Source organism: Mytilus galloprovincialis, chromosome 1, assembly GCF_965363235.1.
Source record: "Mytilus galloprovincialis chromosome 1, xbMytGall1.hap1.1, whole genome shotgun sequence".
NCBI lineage: Eukaryota > Metazoa > Mollusca > Bivalvia > Mytilida > Mytilidae > Mytilus > Mytilus galloprovincialis.
Window position 1 is genome coordinate 90,203,397 of NC_134838.1, and position 23,907 is coordinate 90,227,303.

General features: G+C 32.3%; 2 protein-coding genes across 2 annotated transcripts in view; one reads left to right on the forward strand and one right to left on the reverse strand.

Moving 5' to 3' along the window:
- LOC143062078 (SCO-spondin-like) overlaps positions 1 to 7,806 on the forward strand; it is a 79,045-nt gene extending 71,239 nt beyond the window's left edge. The window contains exons 37-44 of the mRNA XM_076233930.1: positions 279 to 470; positions 831 to 1,022; positions 2,128 to 2,319; positions 4,464 to 4,655; positions 5,366 to 5,557; positions 6,026 to 6,223; positions 7,045 to 7,092; positions 7,652 to 7,806. Of these exons, the coding sequence (XP_076090045.1) occupies positions 279 to 470; positions 831 to 1,022; positions 2,128 to 2,319; positions 4,464 to 4,655; positions 5,366 to 5,557; positions 6,026 to 6,223; positions 7,045 to 7,092; positions 7,652 to 7,740 (1,295 nt within the window). The 3' untranslated portion in view covers positions 7,741 to 7,806. The remainder of the gene's footprint in view (positions 1 to 278; positions 471 to 830; positions 1,023 to 2,127; positions 2,320 to 4,463; positions 4,656 to 5,365; positions 5,558 to 6,025; positions 6,224 to 7,044; positions 7,093 to 7,651) is intronic.
- Positions 7,807 to 12,334: 4,528 nt separating this feature from the next.
- LOC143044305 (uncharacterized) lies at positions 12,335 to 23,779 on the reverse strand. Its single transcript, XM_076216259.1, has 2 exons — positions 23,467 to 23,779; positions 12,335 to 13,581 (listed from the first exon to the last, which is right to left on the reverse strand). The coding sequence occupies exon 2, from the start codon at positions 13,578 to 13,580 to the stop codon at positions 12,678 to 12,680; it is 903 nt and encodes a 300-aa protein (XP_076072374.1). The 5' UTR covers position 13,581; positions 23,467 to 23,779; the 3' UTR covers positions 12,335 to 12,677.
- Between the last annotated feature and the right edge of the window lie 128 nt (positions 23,780 to 23,907).

Sequence of the window (23,907 nt, forward strand, 5' to 3'; positions counted from 1 at the left end):
CTTGGCTCACACCGAACAACAAGCTATAAAGAGCCTCAAAATTACTAGTGTAAAACCATTCAAACGGGAAACACAACGGTCTAACCAACTATGATTTAATATTATTTTGTCATTTGAACTTATAATTCATTCTTTAATTCTGAAAACAAATACATTTTAAGAGCCGAATTGATAAGCAATGTAGAGAAATGAATATGAATTACGAAAATCTCCATAATGTTTTTTTATATTCATATAAAATGGATATATAATAATCATTTCAATACAACTCATTGAAGTTGATGGTGGGTGGTCATCCTACGGAACATGGAGTTCGTGGTCTGAATGCAGTGTAACTTGTGGTGGTGGTAAAAAGTCCAGAAGCAGAAGTAGGACATGTTCAAATCCTGTACCCAACTATGGTGGAAAACAGTGCAATGGAAATGCACTAGAAAATGCTTCTTCTGACTGCAATACATATCATTGTGAAAGTAATTACCTTAAATCTTTTTTTCATTAACACAACGCTATATAGGCAAGAGTTGTGTTAAGGGAAATTGAATTTCGAAACACACATATGAAAACTTTTTGAATGACATTTTTTCAACTCACATCTTCAACTGTACCCAACAAATACATAATAAAAAGGTATTTAATTCTCCTACAATTTTCCAAGATGAATCTCGAAAAATAAAATATGGTTCAAAAAAATAAAACGAATCCTCCTTCTATTTTTTTTAATTATTTACCCACGAAATGTTTTAAAAAAAAAGTGTTAACGTCAATATGTGTTTTAATGATAGCTATGAATTAAAAGATTATTTAAACATAGCTCTCTTCTTCTATTAAAGTTGATGGCGAATGGTCGCCCTTTGGAACTTGGAGTTCTTGGTCTGTATGTAGTGTAGGTTGTGGTGGTGGTGAAAAGTCAAGAAGTAGGAACAGGACGTGTTCAAACCCATTACCAAAATATGGCGGGAAACAGTGCATCGGAAATTCCATGGAAAATACTTCTTCTCACTGCAACTTGTTACCTTGTCCAAGTAAAGTCACATTTCATTATTATAACTATGCAAACATTTTCACTGATTAAATAAAAAGTAATAAACAAACACGCGGTAAAAGAGAACTATATTGTGTATGAATTGATCGGGTCGTTCCAATTTGAAATGTTATACCCCCACATATGTCAATCCGTCAGTCCATCCATCCGTCCATCAGTTCGTCCGTTCGATGCATATTTTTGGTCGCATCTTTCTATGGAATTACATTACAACGATTTCTGAAATTTGGTTTTAGGGTTTGTATTAGTTAGCTATACAGTGTGATGTGTTTTTAGATTCATCACTCAATAACTTCCGGTTTACCGAGCACTTACATCATTTATACATGACATACAAGTTAAAACTTTTCGTCACATTTTTTGTCGTCCTTAACGTCAACATTTTAAAAGAGGGACGAAAGATACCAAAGGGACAGTCAAACTCATAAATCGACAATAAACTGACAACGCCATGGCTAAAAATGAAAAAGACAAAAAGACAAACAATAGTACAAATGACACAACATAGAAAACTAAAGAATAAACAACACGAACCACACCAAAAACTAGGGGTGTTCAATGACAGGAACAGCAAATAATTTTCTTCACCTAGAACGCTTCGACCCGAAAGATTTGACGATTTCCCCATTAAAATAGATTAATTCGTGGTGGCTTGAGTTTAATTTTTACGACAGGTTGGCTCTTAATGTCGATATTTTACACCTTGCTATTGCTATGTGTCGTTATATGTAACTAACCAGCACTAATGAGGAAAACAATGGAATCGACTGAAAATATAAAAGGCGAAATAAATAAAAAGTACCATTTAATGCATAAAGTATTTATAATAACAACAATCTTGCTTAAAACTGCAAATACAGAAAAATCAGTGAACAATCGAACATTTATTTCGTTTCCCCTTAAAGCAATCCTGCATTGCAAGAATAGCTTTATCTGTCGACGCTCATTGCTTCGGTCCTTTTAGGGTGCATACGATTCACTCAAGTAATGTTTATTTCGTTGATTTGTCACTTCTAATTTGTTTGACGGGATTTTGTCATTGGAAAACTACTGCTGCCTTTATTTACATACTTATTTCATTGAAGTTGATGGTGAGTGGTCATCATTTGGAATTTGGAGTTCTTGGTTCTCGTGTAGTTTCACGTGTGGTGGTGGGGAAAAGATAAGAATAAGGAATAGAACGTGTTCCAATCCGGTACCAAATCATGGTGGAAAGCAGTGCACTGGAAATGCAACGGAACATACAACATCTGACTGCAACGCATTGCATTGCCCAAGTAATATCAATAATTGATTATATAAGCGATGCATTGTCTCTTTAGTTGTTATTTTACAACAATTCAAATTTACATTATCCTAATGTCAAAAAACTCGGAAAACTGTAAAAGTTGTCAGATCATATAAAATAATGTATATGCCATATGCATAAAAGACAAATATTGTCATTTTTTTAAATTGTTTGCTCGAGGATTAACCTTCAAATTTCTTATATATACAATCCTTAGTATTAATGCACAATTTCAATTGAAACACAATACGCAAAATCATGTTACTATCATATTGATTTCGTTTTTAAAGATTTCATTTCTAATACGATACATGTAACACAATGCTATAGAAATGATGATATGACCAATTGTGTTGGTCATTGTGTGCACCTGATGTATACATAGCAATAGGCACTGTGTTGACTCCTTAATAAACCATATGTAAAATAATGTATTTATTTTTGTTATACCCCCGCTTTAAAAAAGGGGGGGTATACTGTTTTACCTCTGTCTGTCCGTCCGTCCGTCAGTCCATCAGTCCGTCAGTCAGTCCGTCCCATGAAACTTTCGTCACAACAGTATACCCCCGCTTTAAAAAAGGGGGGGTATACTGTTTTACCTCTGTCTGTCCGTCCGTCCATCAGTCCGTCAGTCCGTCCGTCAGTCAGTCCGTCCCATGAAACTTTCGTCACATTTTTCTCAGGAACTACACATCCACCCTTTCTGTAATTTGGTATCAACATTTATATATGTCAGCCATACCGTGTGATGCGTTTTCAGATTCATCACTTGACAACTTCCTGTTTACCGAACACTTGTCTGATTTTACACATGATAGCCAAGTTGAAAATTTTCGTCACATTTTTCTCAGGAACTACAATACAAGGATTTCTGAAATTTGGTTTCAGGATTTATATAAGTCAGCTATACCGTGTGATGCGTTTTCAGATTCATCACTCGACAACTTCCTGTTTACCGAACACTTGTATGATTTTACACATGATAACCAAGTTAAAAATTTTCGTCACATTTTTCTCAGGAACTACAATACAAGGATTTCTGAAATTTGGTTTCAGGATTTTTATAAGTCAGCTATACCGTGTGATGCGTTTTCAGATTCATCACTCGACAACTTCCTGTTTACCGAACACTTGCATATTTTTACACTATTAATATTATCCACTTGCTGCGGGGGTATCATCAGTGAGCAGTAGCTCGCAGTTTCACTTGTTCTTAATACAATGAAGATGACATCTTTTTATGGTTTTGACGAAACATATATTCTGAAAAACAAACAATAAACTAACAAATTGCGCGAAAAATATCAACTATGAGACATACAATAAGATTTTTCTCTTTATAAACAACTTATGTAGGTTCCTTCATTTTATCACTTATATGCAATACATGCATTCAGTGATAGAAATGCTATCATAATAAGGAAAACAAATACATGTACAAGGTTTTAAAAAAAATACTGTAGAACACTATTTTTTGGCAAACAATTTTCTGATTAATAACATTATTCCATGAATTACCTGTTTAAGTATTTTAAACTCATTTTGAGTTTACTGCTCAATTGTCAATATCGAAAAGATAAAATAGACCCATCGTAGATACCAGAATCAAATTTGAGTACGCCAGGCGTGCGCTACATCTTCAAAATACTCAACAGTAACACTCCACTAAATATCATAAAAAGGCCAGATAAATTACAAAGTTAAAGGGCATAGACCCCAAAATTTTGAAAAGTTGCCTCGCCTTATACTGCTATAGTAATCTTTCAATCAAATATTTATGTCTGCGAAAGTATAGTTTTTACTTTCTTCACTTCTTTTTTAAGGTCTAGTTTATGCTCTATTTATATTATCTTAATTATTGATTGACAATAACCATCCTGATAAATGAAAGCAGTCAGGTAATGACATTTAGTTTATAAATGGGATAACAGTTGTTTCGCATTTGATAAGTAAATTAAAGACTTTACGAATTATTTCAATAGGAGTAAAACCATCAGAGATTTTAAAAAACATATATTGGGCTCTAAACATAAAATATAAACAGATAAAAAGTGTCAACAATTAATTGGCTTCTGAATCAATAGAATACGGAGAAAGGTTACTTTTGATAACTTGATCTTTATGTTCTTGCAGTTGACGGCGGATGGTCGTCCTATGGAAACTGGAGTTCATGGTCGTTATGTAATGTAACTTGTGGTGGTGGTAAAAAGTCCAGAATCAGGAATAGAACCTGCACAAATCCGGTACCAAAATATGACGGAAAACAATGTATTGGAAATGCAGTGCAAAATATAACCACTGATTGTAATACATTACTTTGTCCAAGTAAGTAATACGGTTAAATTTACTAACAAGCTCACGCATATCAAGATTGAGAGAGGGAGAGAAATAACGCAGAAGACATTTTTTTAAATGTGCAAATATATTTATATGACAGTATTATTAGGAAAAATGTTTTAAAAATATGTACTATCATCATGCGTCCTTTGAAAGCAGCCATGAAGTGACAAAAAGTAGATTTCATATTTTCGTGGTCAAAATTCCGTATTTTGTTCTTGGATTATGACATCGTCAAATGCAATTTAACACCGAATTTTACTTGCCATGCTTAAAACGACCGGTGCTACTCGCGAATGTCATGCCTCAAGGCAGCTCAGATTCCTTAAGCTATGATTATATTCTTGCTGTGAAATAATCTGTGTAGTTGCTTTTCTTTTTAGTGGTTGCTTTGCCTCTTTGTATTTTACCAATGTTTTTTTAAACCGCTTTGGTATCGTCTGTGTTTGCGTCTTTGTACTATACATCTTTGTGTCAACAATATTTCTAACAAAAAAGTTACAAGTCTCGTAGTTAATTTGGAGCACTTATTAAAATATAAGAAAACATAAACATTTAGTGGCACTTGTACTTACCAAATAGACAACTTCTGTGTCTTGTGTAATAAGTGAAAAAAAATAGATAATAGAGTTATTTCAAAAACCAGTAGGTTTTCAGAATAGTCACCAGTTTAACAATTCAATGTTCTTTTCATACAGTAAACGGCGGATGGTCACAATACACTGTATGGAGTCGATGGGGAAATTGTTCAAGAGAATGTGATGGGGGATTGAAATACAGAACCAGATCAAGATCCTGTACAAATCCAAATCCAAAGTTTGATGGTTTGGAATGTACTGGGAATACGACCGACGAAGAAGGCGGAGTTTGTAATACTCATCATTGTCCGTGTTAGTATGAAGAATAATAATCGGTAGATAATAGCTAACAAACTTATTAACAATGAAATGAAAGGAAGTGGATACAATTTGAAACACACAAGGTACAAAAACATCAAGAATGATTATAGCAGAGTTATTTCAAAGTACAATTTAACAATGTACAGCCATAGTGAACATGTAAAATTTAACTTTGAGCAATAAAACATATCATTGATACCCTAAATAAGGAATTCCATGAAACAAGATCAATTTATTTAAGATATTTGCATTTAAATCTGTTTTTATTTGATATCAAGAATCATTTGTACTGTATAATGTGTCATGATAACACGAACGACAAGAAATATATGTATAGGAATGAATACGACTCTTATAAAACTGCAGAAGAAATCATTTAAAGAGTTGCAAAAAATAACCTCCACAATATAATCAATTCAGTTTTAACTGTGAAATATATAATCTGCTAATTTTTTTTAGTGGATGGTAATTGGACAGACTATAGTGAGTGGTCGTCATGGGATACATGTAATGTCACGTGTGGTGGAGGGTTCTATAGTCGATATAGAAACAGAACATGTGAAAATCCAGAACCTATGTTTGGTGGAATGAATTGTTCGGGAGATGATATAGACCAACAAAAAGGAACTTGTAACAAACAACGATGTATAGCAATAGGTACAATATGCCATTCTTTTATGAACTAGTACTGGATCTCTAAGCCACTGCTGGTGGACGTTTCGTCACCGAGGGTATCACCAGCCCAGTAGTCAGCACTTCGGTGTTGACATGAATATCAATTATCTGGTCATTTTTTTTTAATTTCCTGTTTACAAAACTGTGAATTTTTCGAAAAACTAAGGACTTTCTTATCCCAGGAATAGATTACCTTAGCTGTATTTGGCATAACTTTTTTGGAATTTTGGGTCTTTAATGCTCTCCAACTTTGTACTTGTTTGGCTTTATAACTATTTTGATTTGAGCGTCACTAATGAGTCTTATGAAGACGAAACGCGCGTCTGGCGTATTAAATTATAATCCTGGTACCTTTGATAACTACTTTCTTAATATAACCCATGAAGGCAAGATTGAACAATAACAATTTTATTAGTAAATACAATATTTTTTGATAAACAATATTCTGATAAACCACAACCCTTTTCCATTTAATTCCGCAATATCAAGTAAATTTATTCAGTGTTTCAGATATAAGAATTTGATCGAATGAATAACAAGTTCAAGAATAATTACACAAATATTCATCTTCCTATTTCCTTATATCTATATACCAACCATAACAGTTATCTCTTAAATTGAAACTGGCACATTAAAAAGAACAATTATCAAATTACGCTCACTTATATTGCTACAAGAGAATTTAACTGAATGTATGTACCCATTAGAGTAGTCACATCAATTTCACGATAATTAAATGTAATGCTAAACTAGGTACTCAACGAGATCTTCAGAATTAACGGTCTTCCACTTAAATATTTCAGAGATTTCAGATGTGCCAAAGATACTATTATCAGAGATATTTAAGAAAGGTACTACCCTTAGAAGTATCAAATAAATATATAATATATATATATTAAATAGAAGTAATTTGCATTTTTAAACTGGAAAAGATACAGTTCACAGTTATATAAAAACTGACGTTATATCACACTTATTCTGTGTTTTATCAATCGAATGCATAACAATAGTCTACTAGAATGTATACTTTTCAATCCAATAGATAAGGTCAATTTATCGTTTCGATTCTAAGTCAAAGTGTATTTTCACAACATAGAATGAATTTAAAACATCTGAATATCAAAATTATTCAATTGATAATCGATGTTCAAATAAAATATGAAGGAATCGTTTGGAAAAAAAATAAAGGGATATGCATACAACAGTCCCTTTCCCAAACAAATATGAAAGAAAATATTTTTCTTCTCTTAATACAAATGTTCAACACGTACTCACATCCTTAAATAGAAAATAAAACATCATGAAAGTCGGTACAAGAGAAAAGAAAAACGGACAATTATGATATAATTTCAATGACTTGTGTTACTCATAGTTGTTCAATGAGCTTGATTTGTCTATTATATATTTTAGCTCTTTACTATGGCATAATACCAGGAGTATTGTTGCTGATACTGTGTGTTGTAATTGTGTGTGTGATTGTTAGGAAGAGGAGGAGGTAGTAGGCTTCATAATTAAAAATGTCTTTAGAGAACTTAATCGATATCGTTTTTAAATAACAACGAGATTCGCAACATAGAGGTGTGCGTTGATTGGCTTGTATATATATATATATATATATATATATATATATATATACATACATATTCATGTTGCTTTCAGATAGAATCACATGAAACAGTAAACTAATCTTCCAACTCCTCTTAATTATTTAAGCTGATTCAAAAATAATTAGAAGTTATTTGTTTCAAATTCATAAATCCTATGAAACTATTTATGATTAAAATTGATATCATATCAATGTAAAGCAAAGATTTCAATGACATCTCCTTGGAAGCTCAAGCTGAAGGCTTGTCATGAAAAGACAACACAAAGGACAACTACGATTTTACATTGTGGCCGCGGCAAGATGAGATGATCAGTTGTGTTATAAGCATAGCCATTTTCATGGCAGAAACCTGCATTAAGCCCGTCACACTGTCAAGTTTTACTACGTTTTAAAATTCTACGTTTCAACTACGTTTTGAACAAAAATGTCCCGTTATTTTGAAAACTAGGTTTGTGCTACGTATTAGTACGTGTAGACCCACGTTTTTACCACGGATTTATACGTTTCGATGCGTAGTAAGTACGGTTTGTTGCGTTCCGCTAAGCTTTGATACGTATTTACTAGGTTTCTTCTTCGTTTCAATTTTCGCTACGTTTGTTGTTGAATTTTCAAAACATACAGGGCAGGTCGAGTTTTGAACAAAGGATCACTACGTTTCGATACGCTTCGTTACGTTTATTCCCGTTTCGCTACGCTTTCAAAACGTAGTAAAACGTAGCTCTTGAAACGTGACTGGGGCTTAACTGTTATTATAAACTTCAAAGTTGATCTAACATAATTAATAATTAATGATGATATAAGATAAAAACTCTTTACAAGCATTTGATTCAGAAAAATTGTCTTTTCCTTTTTCAGTTCAATATCCTTAGAGACATATAATTTCCAGAATACTACCTACATGACGCCAGGTAAAGATGATGCAATTTGTAAAGATACAAAATTAACATGTTATTTGGAAGAAAAACAAATAACAGATGAAAAGGAAGAGGAAGAGGAACGATATACAGACATGGGCAATAAATTGATTTGCAGTGCCAATACTGATACTGAACACTACGACTATGCTAGGGACGATGAAGACCATTACGATACATATGTCGATGAGAGCGATCACTATGAAAAATGTGGCAACGTTAATCGCGAGTCGCTGGACGAAAGTTGTACCAAGAACGCATCAAACGAATTTCATACATTTAAAAACTTTTGAATAATCTGTATTCGCGACTCGTACATCATTATGGTATGATATTTTGATAATTTTGCTGTAAATGCTACAAGAATATACATATGCCTTTTATTTTCTAGATAATATACCTTTCTGATCCCATTAGGAACATAGAGAATATGACCTATTTTGTTCTTTCTTTTTAATGTGCATGGAACAATTAACGTACGAAATATGTTATGTTACTATATAGATATATGTATAACATGTTTTTAACCTGATTAACCGCGATGTCCCAAGTTAGGAGCCTTTGTCCTTTGTTAGTCTTGTATGATTTTTAATTTTCGTTTCTTGTGTATATTTCGAAGTTTAGTATGACATCCATTATCACTAAACTAGTATACATTTTTGTTCAGAGGCTAGCTGAAGCACACCACCGGATTCGGGAGTTCCTCTCTGCATTGGAGACACATTGGTGACCTTCTGCTGCTGTCTGCGTTTTTGATCGGGTTGTTGTCTCTTTGACACATTCCCCATTTCCATTCTCATTTTTTATTAAAACAAATAAACTCATCATAGATACCAGGATTAAAATTTTATATTTACGCCAGACGCGCGTTTCGTCTACCAAAGACTCAACAGTGACGCTTGAATCAAAAAATGTTTAAAAGGCCAAATAAAGTACGAAGCTGAAGAGCATTGAGAACAAAAAATTCCTAAATATGTTTTGCCAAATACAGCTAAAGAAATCTATTCTTGAGGTAGGAAAGCCTTAGTATTTCAAAATTTGAAAGTTTTTTAACAGTTAATTTATTATTATGAACATATCAATGATAACTCAAGTCAACACAGGAGTGCTGACTACTGGGCTGGCGATACCCTCAGGGAAATAAATCTCCACCAGCAGTGGCATCGACCCAGTGGTTGTAAATAAACTCATCATAGATACCAGGATTAAAATTTCATATTTACGCCAGACACGCGTATAATCTACAAAAGACTCATCAGTGACGCTCGAATCAAAACATGTTTAAAAGGCCAAATATAGTACGAAGTTGAAGAGCATTGAGGACCGAAAATTCATAAAAGTTTTGCCAAATACAGCTAAGGTAATCTATTCCTGAGGTAGAAAAGCCTTAGTATTTCAAAATTCCTAAAAGTTTTGTTAACAGTTAATTTATTATTATGAACATATCAATGATAACTCAAGTAAGCACGCAGGACTGGTGATAAATACTGATATCCTCGGGGAAATAAATCTCCACCAGCAGTGGAATCAAAAACATTGTCTGAGAGGACATACAGTACCATTAAACACTAGGTTGCATTGCCGTCCGGGACAGAATCTTTATAGCTATTGATTGGCGGTCATTTTGAGCTCATTATATAATACATTCTTGGAGTATTCTGGGTTTCTAGTCAGTACTTTGAACTGCTATTTATAAATCATGCACATCAACTTTCAATAAAGCACTTATTCGTTTTGCGTTGTGTTTAAATAAAGTCAACTTTAGTATACTGCTGTTCGAAAGTCATAAATCGATTGAGAGAAAAACCAAATCACGGTTACAAAAACTAAAACCGAGGGAAACACATCAACAATAAGAAGAAAACAACGAAACAACAGAAACACTGAAGTGAACAAAAAACAAACGACAATGCAACACACACGTAATCGAACTATAGGATAACAACTGCCATTTAAGCAAGTATGATATACAAACTATTGAGATCAGTTGAAAAACATTCAACAAAAAACACAGAAAGGGCGTGGATTAAAAAAAACCAACAAAGACAAAAAGTAAAGATCTTAGAATACTTACAGTTACTGACAGCTATAGTTCAAATTAAAGCCCACAAGAACAACTTATATTATCGTCATTAACAGCCAGAGAAATCTTGACAATTATTGTTAAATTATATAAAAAAAAAGATGTGGTATGATTGCCAATGAGACAACTATCCACAAAAGACCAAAATGACACAGACATTAACAATTATAGGTCACCGTACGGCCTTCAACAATGAGCAAAGCCCATACCGCATAGTCAGCTATAAAAGGCCCCGATAAGACAATATAAAACAATTCAAACGAGAAAACTAACAGCCTTATTTATGTAAACAAAAATGAACGAAAAACAAATATGTAACACATAAACAAACGACAACCACTGAATTACAGGCTCCTGACTTGGGACAGGCACATACATAAATAATGTGGCGGGGTTTATGTTTGTTTGAACTTTTTATTCAGTTCCTTTTTTTGTCACATCATCTTATTATGTTTGTTTGGGCTGTTGTTCAATCAATATTGTCAACAAAACGACAAACAACTATATAAACAAGGTTAAACCTACAATTTTGTGTATATCTGCACTAAGTCAGGAATATGACAATTGTTCTCCACTCATTTTGTTTTTGATATTTGTAGATAGTGTTTGATTTTTTATCAGTTTTTAGAGCCTTCCCCTATTTTAAAGTTTTACTTAGAGTTTGATATTTGTGTTATACATTTTGCTTATTAGAAAATCGATACAGAAGATAGGAACAACTAGTTTCTTACGGAGCAAACAATTTTAAATCTATGAAAATGAAAAAAGATTAAAAAAAAAAATAATAAGTTGTGGCCGATTTGCAACGGTTGTTTTTTCCCGCTATGGATGAAGGCAAAACTACTATCGGCATTTTCAATTAAACATTAAATGGCTCTTTTAAATGATTTATAAACGTAATACATAACATTTTGCTATTTTATTATCTTTATATCAGGCTCAAAGTTAGAGAATAGCGCATTGCAAAATTTGAATCATGTGCCGCTTTTTTAACCACTAATATAAGAAACATAGTTGTTCGCATCTAGGTCATTTGATCTCTGGTGAATAGTTTTCTCATTGTCAATCATAATACGTCATTTCACTTTTATAGAATATCAAATATACTTAAAAGCCATGGTCAATTAATACTGGCTACTTTCCCTTCAAAAACCTGCATAGCAATTGTCAACCGACTATTGGTTTGTGAAACAAGGTTATATATATAGCGTACCAGTATCCTTCAACAGTTTTTTTTTTTATTAATAAATAATATGTCTGCAAAGAAACACATATATTGCAAAAAATAAATACAAATTCCTCGAACCAAGTTTAAGTAAACGATGTATGCCGTTATATTTTGATCATACAAGTTTAAACGCTCTTGAAATAATTCATGTTTTGTCTTTTGAAAATATCTTCTCGAGCAAGGTTATCCATACAATATGTTCAAAGAAACAGCTTAAAATCGTTTACTTTGGTATAATTGGTACATCAAATTGAAAACTAAACATGTTTTACAAAGTATATTGTACTCCAAAAGTTATATCAGTATCTACAATGGTAAAGGTTCCTAAAACAATAAAAGGAGATTCAATTTTATTAAAACATGCTCAGAATGGAAAAACATATTCCATATCGGTTTCCGGTTAGACAGTTTTTTGAAACACAATATGCAATACCTTCAATATTTCTACTAAGAATTGCGTCAGTTTATTACTGAACTTGATTTCTCCTAAGATTAAAGAAAATATTCGATTCTGTACTCGGAGGAGTAAATTGTAATGATTCCCATAAGTATTTCCTTTAGTGAAACATCTAGTTTAAAACGTGATGTTATGAGGAATTTTAGTCTCACCTAATATCAAGCTCTTTTTTAATCTTTTTGTTGAGAGAAACAGGGGCAAGCTCGTAGTTTGGTTTTTCTAATCGCTTAGCTTTTTGTTTTGGTAAAACATAGTCTTTTAAACTTGATCGTCGGACAATGACTGGCGGTAATTCAGGCTTTGGTTCTTCGTCGCTAGTTTTCGTTTCAGATACAAGCGTTTCTTTTTGTTGGGGCAATTCCATAACAGTCTTTTCTTTTTCTAATTTTTCACCAAGATTACTTTTTTCCATAACGTACGCTCTGGAAACCCCTACAGTTCTCCGATTTTGAGGTAGAGTCAACCTTCGCATTCTCATTTCAGCATTCATTACAGGTGGTGCCGATGCAGGAGTTGAAACATCTGACCTTGAATCATCCTCATCTTGGTCTCGATATGGCTGCCATTGTTTTGGTGGAGGATAAATAACATCAATTTGTTTCCGATTTTGATGTATCACATCGTCACAGAGGCGCCTAGCTTCGTCGATTTTCTCTTTAGCTCGCTTCTCTCTCACATACTGTGGTGAAATCTGCTTTATCATCTCTTTAATCTCCTTTTGTATTTTGCGTGGAGATCTATCTTCATTCAACGCTGCATTATAGTCTTTTGCGTTAGAAATATTGTGATGTTTTGCAACTACTTTGTAAGCCATGAGTTTTTTCATTTTAACTAGCAATGTTTCTTTCTGTCTTTGAACACGATTGAACTCTAGTTCTGCTTGTCTATTGTAATAATTTATTCTATATTTACTTAACCGGTTCTCCACCACGTTGAATGCTCTGACTCGTCGTTTTGTTACATCACTAAATTTCATTGTGTTCATGAAACGAGAATTCTTTCCGAATGCATTTCCATCCAGGAGAATGGATTTGTTGTGAACCTGTGGCATCCTGTAATAAATAATGCAAAACAATCAAATTGTTCAGTAAATGATGGGATAAAATTTCACAAAGCAAAATACCGTATAGCGGGTTATTTTCGGGGGTGTAAAATTTCGCTATTTTCATTCAATAAGGTATACAAAATATTTTGGCGGTTATTATTTTGACGGATTCAACACTTTTAGCAATACCTTTGAATGTACACTTTTGATTTGGCGGAATTTATTTTTTCAATTTTATTGTATCCGCGAAAATAAGCGAAAATCTACACGCAGCGAACATAACCCACTATACGGTACTCTAAAACAAACCAACTTTTTAAGATTGTTGTAACAACTGTAAAATAAAATGTCTATTTACACCGTCATCAAATCAAAAAAAAATATTTGTATTGAATCTAAACCTCAATGTGTTTTTGTTTCTCAACCAAACCTTGAAAATGTATCGTAGGTAAAATTTTAACAAAATCGTCATATATGAATGTCTCTAATGTGTCTAGCGCTTGTTTGGACCGTTCAGTATTTCTTCCAATATATCAGAAGTTGGAGGAAAACGTGTGTTCTAATAGAACATTGTGTCACCTTTATTTGAGTCACTAAAGAGGTTTACAGCTTTGACATTATAACTTAATGCTCGTATGCAAAATACTAATATATTACATGAATTGTCAATCGTACTTAAAAGTAGAAACGTGAATTTGAAGTTTATTAAAAGGTTATTCCGAGTAACTTATCTAAATTTTATTTCGAAATAGATATAAGAAGATGTGGTATTAGTGCCAATGAGACAACTCTCCATTCAAGTCACAATTTATATAAGTAACCCATTATACGGTCCTAAACACGGAGCCTTGGCTCATACCAACAGAAAGCTATAAAGGGCCGCATAACTAGTGTAAAACCATTCAAACGATAAAAATAGCGGTCTAGTCTATATAAAATACGAGAAACAAGAAACACTTATGATCCACATCAACAAACGACAACTACTGAACATCAGATTCCTGGATAAAACAGGAAGTGGATAAAATGACCCTTTTAATATTTATTTAAAAGTATCGCTCTCTTAGATGCTGGTCGTATCACATCAATAATTCTACTAGGAACTTATTGAAATACTACAGGCACAAAATGTCTGCCCTTATATTATCGTAAAACTGCATTTGTGAAGGTGGCGGTATGTAAAGGCATAAACGAATTACTGAACATTGTGATTTTAGCATTTTTTTTAATAATGCAACGTCATAGCTTAAAAATAATCTGCCATTCCACTTTCCATGTACAAAAGTAAATGATTTGATAATAAACAGTTGAAATAAAACAATATTTTGATTTCAGCTCGTAAGATGCTTTTTGTAAAACTGCAAATGAAACTTCTCAGTGCTGGACCCGGGTTATCGACACAACTTTAAGGCTGTCATTATCCCGGTTTCATAGAGTAATTTAAAAGTGTTTTTATTTCTTTCTAGTATGTTTTTCTTTATATATGTATATATATTTTTGTTTCCAACTGACCGAGATTAAAAGGGTTCAAGTGCTAGAAATGTTTTATCTTTACCAAACTCATATTCATGTACATATTGGTCTTGCTCCAACAGTGAAACCTGCCGTTGTCTTGCATTAGAATAATAAATTTGTGATTGCGGTAATACATAATCAATGTTGACGCATCGTAAAAAGATAGATTGAAAGTAGATCTTTAAAACTCATAAAACGTCGATTTCAATTGTCTTAATATGTGAAATAATGGGAGAGTTTGCAGTAATAACAGCTTGCAGTACAAAGGATAGACAAGATAACTCTATGTATAAAAAAATCACATACATTGTAAAATAAAACGTAACAAAATACAAGAATGGACCCTATTTATAAGCATATGCAAAATGAACGCCTGTAAAGTTGGGATGCGGCAATTCATAATAGTTCCGACTCTGGTTACGATACAACTGTATCTGACAACGATTGTAAGATGTCCATTGATTATCTAGTAGACATTTCGAAATTTCTGAACCGTCAGTAAGTTCTTTAATCCTAACACATTCCTTAATGTCCAATTTTGAAATAAAGATGAAGTTTGCATGGAAAATGTAGACAGTTCACTCGCAAGTGAAATTAATAACCGTAAACAATAACTAGAGGCTCTAAAGAGCCTGTGTCGCTCACCTTGATCTATGTGAATATTAAACAAAGGAAGCAGATGGATTCATGACAAAATTGTGTTTTGGTGATGTGATGTGTTTGTACATCTTACTTTACTAAACAGTCTCGCTGCTTACAATTATCTCTATCTATAATGAACTTGGCCCAGTAGTTTCAGTGGAAAATGTTAAAAAAATTTACAAATTTTATGAAAATTGTTAACAATTGACTATTATGGACAATAACTCCTTAGGGGGTCAATTGACCATTTCAGTCATGTTGACTTATTTGTAAATCTTACTTTGCTGAACATTATTGCTGTTTACAGTTTATCTATAATAATATTCAAGATAATAACCAAAAACAGCAAAATTTCCTTAAAATTACCGATTCAGGGGCAGCAACCCAACAACGGGATGTCCGATTCATCTGGAAATTTCAGGGCAGATAGATCTTGACCTGATTAACAATTCCCCCTGTCAGATTTGCTCTAAATGCTTTGGTTTTTGAGTTATAAGCCAAAAACTGCATTTTATCCCTATGTTCTATTTTTAGCCGTGGTGGCCATCTTGATTTGATGGCCAGGTCACCGGACACATTTTTTAAACTAAATACCCCAAAGATGATTGTGGCCAAGTTTGGATTAATTTGGCCCAGTAGTTTCAGAGGAGAAGATTTTTGTAAAAGATAACTAAGATTTACGAAAAATGGTTAAAAATTGACTATAAAGGGCAATAACTCATAAAGGGGTCAACTGACCATTTCGGTCACTTGACTTATTTGTAAATCTTACTATGCTGAACATTATTGCTGTTTACATTATATCTCTATCTATGATAATATTCAAGATAATAACCAAAAACAGCAAAATTTCCTTAAAATTACCAATTCAGGGGCAGCAACCCAACAACGGGTTGTCCGATTCATCTGAAAATTTCAGGGCAGATAGATCTTGACCTGATAAACAATTTAAACCATGTCAGATTTGCTCTAAATGCTTTGGTTTTTGGGTTATAAGCCAAAAACTGCATTTTACCCCTATGTTCTATTGTTAGCCATGACGGCCATCTTGGTTGGTTGGCCGGTTCACCGGACACATTTTTTAAACTTATTAACTCTATTACCTAGAAATTGGTTACGCATGTCGAAGTCGTTTTCAGTCGTTATAAGTAAAAGATAAAAATGTCAGAAGGCTAAAACATAGCCAATCTTAAAGGTTAAAGTATTGATGAATTCATTAATTTTTACATGTGCCGAGACTCCATGTTTGTGCCTTGGTGTAACTTTAAAAGATAACTTAAATTATTCACTAATTTTAAAAACGATTACTATTCGTTGAAACACTTTTCATTCTGAAATATTCGCAATGAAGTTACATGTATGTCTTAAGCTGTACTACGGAGTTTATAATGATTACTTTACAATTTGTTTTAGAATTCAAAATGAACAATATATAATTTGTTTTAGAATTCAATATGAACAAAATATAATTTGAATTAAGAAATATTTTTAAAATTAATAATTGATAGTCATATTTATTATGAAAAAAAATATATAGTCAATTGTAATTTAATTTTAATTTTTACCTGAATTTACCTGTGAAATTAATGCGCGCAAATGTAACCAAAAGCATATTAATGTTTATGTTTATATCGGTTTATGTGACCGTCGGCAGTCTTCGGATGTCATCTCGATAATTAATGACACGGCGTCTAAAGTAAAATACACCCGAAATTTTAATAAAATAAATTGAGTAAATAAATTGTTAACATGATTTAAATCGAATATGAAAACTTGAGTCACATCGGTGAACATGATTTTGACAGCGTATGTCCCTTTAACAAAAAGAAATAACATATTTAGCAATAAGGAGTTAACAGTCAGCTGTTATTGTGAGACGTTTAATTTTGCCATTCATTTAAAACTTTATAAACGCACTTCACATGCTAGTAATAAAATAAACATCGAACGTTTAGCTATGAAAATAATTGACAGTGAAGAGTATCGAATGGAATGGGCCGTACATTGACCTATAAATTAATGGTTTACTTTTATCAATTGTTATTTGGACGGAGAGTTGTCTCATTGGCACTCACACCACATCTTCCTATATCTATTTCGTCAATGGAATTTTATAGTAACAACAAATATAAAAACTTGGGATCAAGTATAAAATACGTTATTGTAGTTCTGTCGGTGTATTTTTGTTTTCACAGTAAAAAAATCTACTGTTATTTATAAATGGAAGGTTTTTTTATTTTCCGTCATTTGGTTTTCATTTTTCATAAACCAATTGTAGTTTCTTTCAATTTTGAGCCAATTATATTGTAAAGACTAAATGGTCGGCAGGTTAGCATATGGATTGTTGCAGCCGAATTATTATTATTGCTGGCCTGTCCACCTGCTGACTTGTTGACCTGACGACTTTGACCTGTAGACCAATTTTACCCATAAATGGCTGCGACTTTTAAAAAGTTTGTAAGTGAGGATATTTTGACGACCTTCTGATTTGTCGACCATTTCGACCTGCTGAATTGTCGATCTATCGACTTGTTGACCTTTAGGGTTAAGATCTAAGTTTCTAAGTGAGGATATTTTTTCGCCCTGTTGTCATGTCGACAGGTCGACATGTAAACCTGTCGACTCAATGATCAATTATTGGAGACCAATTATTTACGACTTGTTTACTTGTCAACCTTGCCGCCCTGTACAAAAAAGTCAAAAGCTTTAAAAGTTGCTATTTTTTTTAACTACTACTTGCCCTTTCTGGGAAATACAGTTTTATTTATGCAGCGCAGCATTATTTTACCGATGTTAAAATCTCATAAAACGGTTTAGAGCACAAATAAAGGTTACAAACAAAACAATACGGAATCGCATAATTTCAAAAGGAGTAAGACCGAGTGTTGAAAGCGTTCAAGTCACCTGCAAATATCAAAAAGAAGATGTGGTATGATTGCAAATGCGACAACTATTCACAAGAGACCAAATGACACAGAAATTAACAAGTAAAGGTCACCGTACGGCCTTCAACAATACGCAAAGCACATACCGCATAGTCAGCTATAACAGGCCTCGTAATGACAAATCTCAAACATTTATTCAAACGAGAATACGAACGGCCTTATATACGTAAGACCATCTATAACCAGCCATGCGAATCCACACTCAGCTAAAATTTCATCAATCAGGAATAGGACGCAATTGTTGAAACTATAATTGTGGGTTATAAGCGTAGCAAAAATTTCAATATAAAAAGAAAAAAAGATAACTGATCCGAATTTATAATTGAATTGGTCAACTCATATTACAAATGAGAAAATTTAAATTCAAACCAAATGATTTTTATGTATACAACAAATGTCACTCTTGATTAAATGACTATTTTAATGGCATATGTAGTATTTGCGTTTAATTGATACTTTTAGAATTGGAATAGACATTAAGTATACTAAAATGATCATACTATTATCCTGAGAACTTAACTTTAACTTTAAATAAATATACAACTTTTATTTCACATATTGACGTTTATCAATAAAAAGTGTAAAGTCGAAGATTTGTTCAATTTTAATTAAATCAGCAAATTTCAATAAAACAATATCAGTATTTGTATACCAGTTTTAAAGTACCGGTTACTGGAATAGTGATAGCCGTGGGGACTACATGTAATAGTCAATCAAGCAAATATATCGAACAAGTGGTATATAACATAAATGTTCATATCTGAATGTAAGAGGATTTCTAAAATTAGCAGCAAATTTCAATGAAACAAAATCCATATTTGCAGGACCAAAGTATAATAAAACAATACCAGTATGTGTATACCAGTTTCAAAGTACTGGCTACTGAGATAGTAATACCTGCGGGGACGAATCGTCAATCAAGCTCGACACAGTGGTATAATTGTGTTGTGCTTTCCTAGATCTAAAGTAATATAGACGCCCTTACTCAAGTGTTCAACATTTGTTACAATACAGGAATGATACCGGAGCTATGGAGTAGAGGAATAATCACCCCGATACCTAAGAGTTCGACTTCCGACCCTCGGGACCCGATGTCTTACAGAGGATTAACATTGGCGCCAGCTTTATATAAACTGTATTGCAGAGTACTGAATTCAAGATTAACTATAGCGCTTGATGAACTAAATTTTATACATGATGAACCAAATGGTTTTAGATCTAATCGTAGTACTATTGATTATTTGTTAACAATTACAAGTATTATTGAAACAAGAAAAATTTGTAAACTGTCAACTTTTGTAGCTTTTATTGATTTCAAAAAAGCATATGATACTGTAAACAGATTTTTATTATTTTGTAAACTTGAGTCAATATGAATAAGACAGTAGTAAAATGTTGAATGCTTTAAAATCTTTATATCTTTAAGTACAGTCATGTGTTAAAGTTAATGGGAATTTAACCCAATGGTTTGATGTTCAATTTGGTTTTAAACAAGGGTGTGTGTTATCGCCCATTTTATTCAATATTTTTATTAATAATTTAGTAAATGAGGTTAAAAGTTTAAATGTTGGTATTCCGATAGAGGAATAGAACTACATGTATGTATTTTGCTCTATGCTGATGATATTGTTTTACTTGCTGAAAATGAATCAGACTTACAGATGCTCTTAGATGTTTTACATATGTGGTGTCATAAAAATGATATTAGTGTTAATTTGAGTAAATCTAAGATTATTCATTTTAAACCACCTTCTTTTCCAAGGCCTATTTATATATTTATGCTGGGTAATGATAATATTGAAATTGTAATACATTTGTATTACTATGCCCGGTAAATATAGAAGTGCATATGCTAAATTTAGAGCAGGTGTTGCTCCGATTAAAATTGAAACTGGCAGATATGAAGGTATAGATGTAAATGAAAGGTTTTGTTTTAATTGTAGAAAAAATTATTTGAATATAATTGAAGATGAAAAACATGTTTTATTAGAATGCCCAGAATATGCAGATTTGCGAACGATATTTTTTAACAGCGTATGTAATATAGAAAGTAGTTTTAGTAATTTAAGTAATGAAGAAAAGTTTTTATTTATGTTTCATGTACGGGGCGCCGAATGAGACTCTTGTGGTTTTGTACAAAATTCAATTCTGTCAAAACAAAATCATTTTTGTCTTACAAAACTATGTGATACAGATTTGTTTTATGAGAACTTCAATTTTGTGATGACAAAATTCATTTTTGTTGACAACATTCATTTTTGTTATGACAACATTCACTTTTGTTATGACAAAATTCATTTTTTTCATGACAAAAGTCAATTTTGTCAAAAAGGTATGCAAATATAAACGTATTTGCATACAAAATTGACTTTTGTTACCTGATATGGAAATTAAAACACAAAAGTCAATTGTGTGAGACAAAATTCAATTTTGTGAGAATTGAATTTTGTCTCACAAAATTGAATTTTGTGCATTGACTTTTGTGAGACATGAATATGCCAAACACTACGTACAGTACTTATAAATGATTTAAAACATGATAATTTAAGGTAGAAAATTGTAAAACTGTTATAGGGAAATATAGAAGTGCTTTTGCAAAATTTCGCTGTGGGGTTGCGCCCCTAAAAATTGAAACGGACCGGTATCAGAACTTACCTATTAATGAAAGAATATGTTTTAGTTGTAATGATACCATTGAAGATGAGAAACATGTAATTTTGAAATGTCCACTATATGCAGATTATCGTGCTGTGTAGGTTAGTCATGCTAATTCTTTTTGTCATGATTTTAATAGTATGTCAGATGACGATAAATTTGTATATTTATTTAGTGACGAAAATGTTTACTTTTATACTGCCAAAATCTGCTATGATATTTACTGAAAAGAAAATGTTTGTTATATTCTTAACATTTGCATACTTTTAAAATGTGTTTTGTGTTTTATATTTTATATTTTATGTGTGTTTATATATATGTAAATGTATATATCATTTTTTTTTATAGTCTCTCATAACTCTTTTTAGAGTGGCTCTTGTTTTATATTGGAAATTGTAATATTATGTACCTACGTTTTATAAGAGGTGAGACTAAATAAAATATTGTCTTGTCTTGTCTCGTCTAAAGTGCTTTCAAAAATTTCATAATAGCAAATCTAATTAAAACATGAAAGTATAATATTGACCATAAATACTTCCATATATAATAAAATCTTAATTGCAATTCCAAAGTACTTGCTATTGTGCTTGCGATACCATCAGGAACTAATAGTCCACCGACATAGGTTACGACCTAGTTATAGTAAATACAATAACGAGCTCGGCTAAATATCGAACCTTTTACCCTGACAACGAAAACCAATGAAGACGAAAATCATCAACACATTTTAACAGTTAAACATTAGTTATAGAGCAGTAGAACAGAAATGAACATGCATGTACAATGTACAAAGACTCGGGTCAAACGTCAAAAAGTTATATCAATAATTTAAATAAATGTTAACCTCAGACAAGAACGTATCGTTATTGTGGTTAAACTATTTCACAGCTGATATTTCTCCCCTCTAAAAGTAGGAAACAAAATGGTTAAGTATCTGTAATTCATCAACAATCCTTCCACTCAAGACGTATTTCTGCATGTTTAGCTCTTTTAATACCCAGCACATGACAGTTAAGGGGAGGGATATTGTGTTTGTGGTCTTAAGGTGATTTACCATGATGTTGTGTCCAAATCAATTTAAACATATTTATTTTTAGTAAAACACAAGTTTGTTATGATATTACTTTTTTTTAAAGTCGGGGTGTTGATTTTGGTGTAGTCGGTTGGACTGTCCAATATTTTAGGTTATTCATGTATTCTTTATACTTATGGTTGCCGAGAAAACGCATGAAGTTGTGGGTGGCAACCCCTACTGGATCAAATCAAAGACCGGTTAAACATAAGTTATTATAGCGTCTATGCTAAGGAAACTGCTTTTTCTTTTAAGACAAGGTTGATACTACACAACTAAATTCGGTAAGCGTGAATTCCGTGTGAATCTCATTCCACGTGAATTCACGTTAATTTCCCATGAAATGCTAGTTTCGAGTTTAATTTCAAGTGGGCAAAAATTGCCTATGTATATATAGCTGAGTCATATTAACGTGTCTGGTCTGAATGTAGTGATTGCTAGGTTACAAGTTCGTACAATACAATAAATGTAGCAATTTCATATCATCATCCTTTCGTCCTGAGCTTGGTAAAAAGACTGCCATCCCTAAGCCTGGTATCAATCCGTCTATTAATGTGTTTATCCTCGAATTGGGCCCTGTTACAACCAATTGGAAAAAAATGACGGCGAGAAACGTTTTCATAACGACAAAGAATTTAAATTGGTTTATAAATTAAAATTCGTCAATACGAAATACAGTGCATTTGTTCGATATATCTCTATTGAGTTGATTTTGTGTAATGTATCTGTTGCTACAGTGAATGAAAACGAACCGTTAAACTTGACAACATTGAAAACAATGATCTGATTGTATGCTGTAATTTCAATATATTGGCGGGGAAAAGGGTAAATTAATGATAAAAAAAGTTATTAATCCTTCCTTATGCTGCTAAGTATTTCAAAATTTTCTTAAAGAAAATAAAATATGATTTATTTATGCACCTGTTTTTCTTATTAAATACTAGTAGAATTCTATTACTCGTATTATTGATGGACATCATATTATTTTTAAAAAAAAAACTAATAAGAATAAATCCAAAAAAAAAAAAAAAAAGATAAAAGAAAATAAAAGAATATTACTAACCTGATTTGTAATTACGATAAATCCACCTACTTTCCAGATATATCTTATTCGTTTCTGCGCACTGATTTCAAATGTCATACGATTTATAATTTACTGCATGACCTCAAGTTTCCACTGTGGTACAAAATAAATCAGACTAAGTCTTGCGTTAGGTTGCGGTGCCATTTTAGACAAGATAATAAGCTCTCTTTTTAATTTTCGATTAATAAAAAAATACAAATAATAATAGACACCTTCTCATATTACGAATAATTGACAAAATTGCAGCTCAACGGTTAAATGGTGGTTCAATGTTAAGTGTTGGAAATTTAAAACAATTATGATTCAAAAGGATCAATGTTTAAACTTTTTAATTTGATTTATAAAGAATATATAATAATATACCCGGTAGGTAAATCTGTGTATTGTATTTGGTGTAAATCTCCTGAAAGACTAGCAAAA

Excerpts from the sequence above, each read along its gene's own strand:
- LOC143044305 (XM_076216259.1), bottom strand. The coding sequence starts at position 13,580 with ATGCCACAGGTTCACAACAAATCCATTCTCCTGGATGGAAATGCATTC.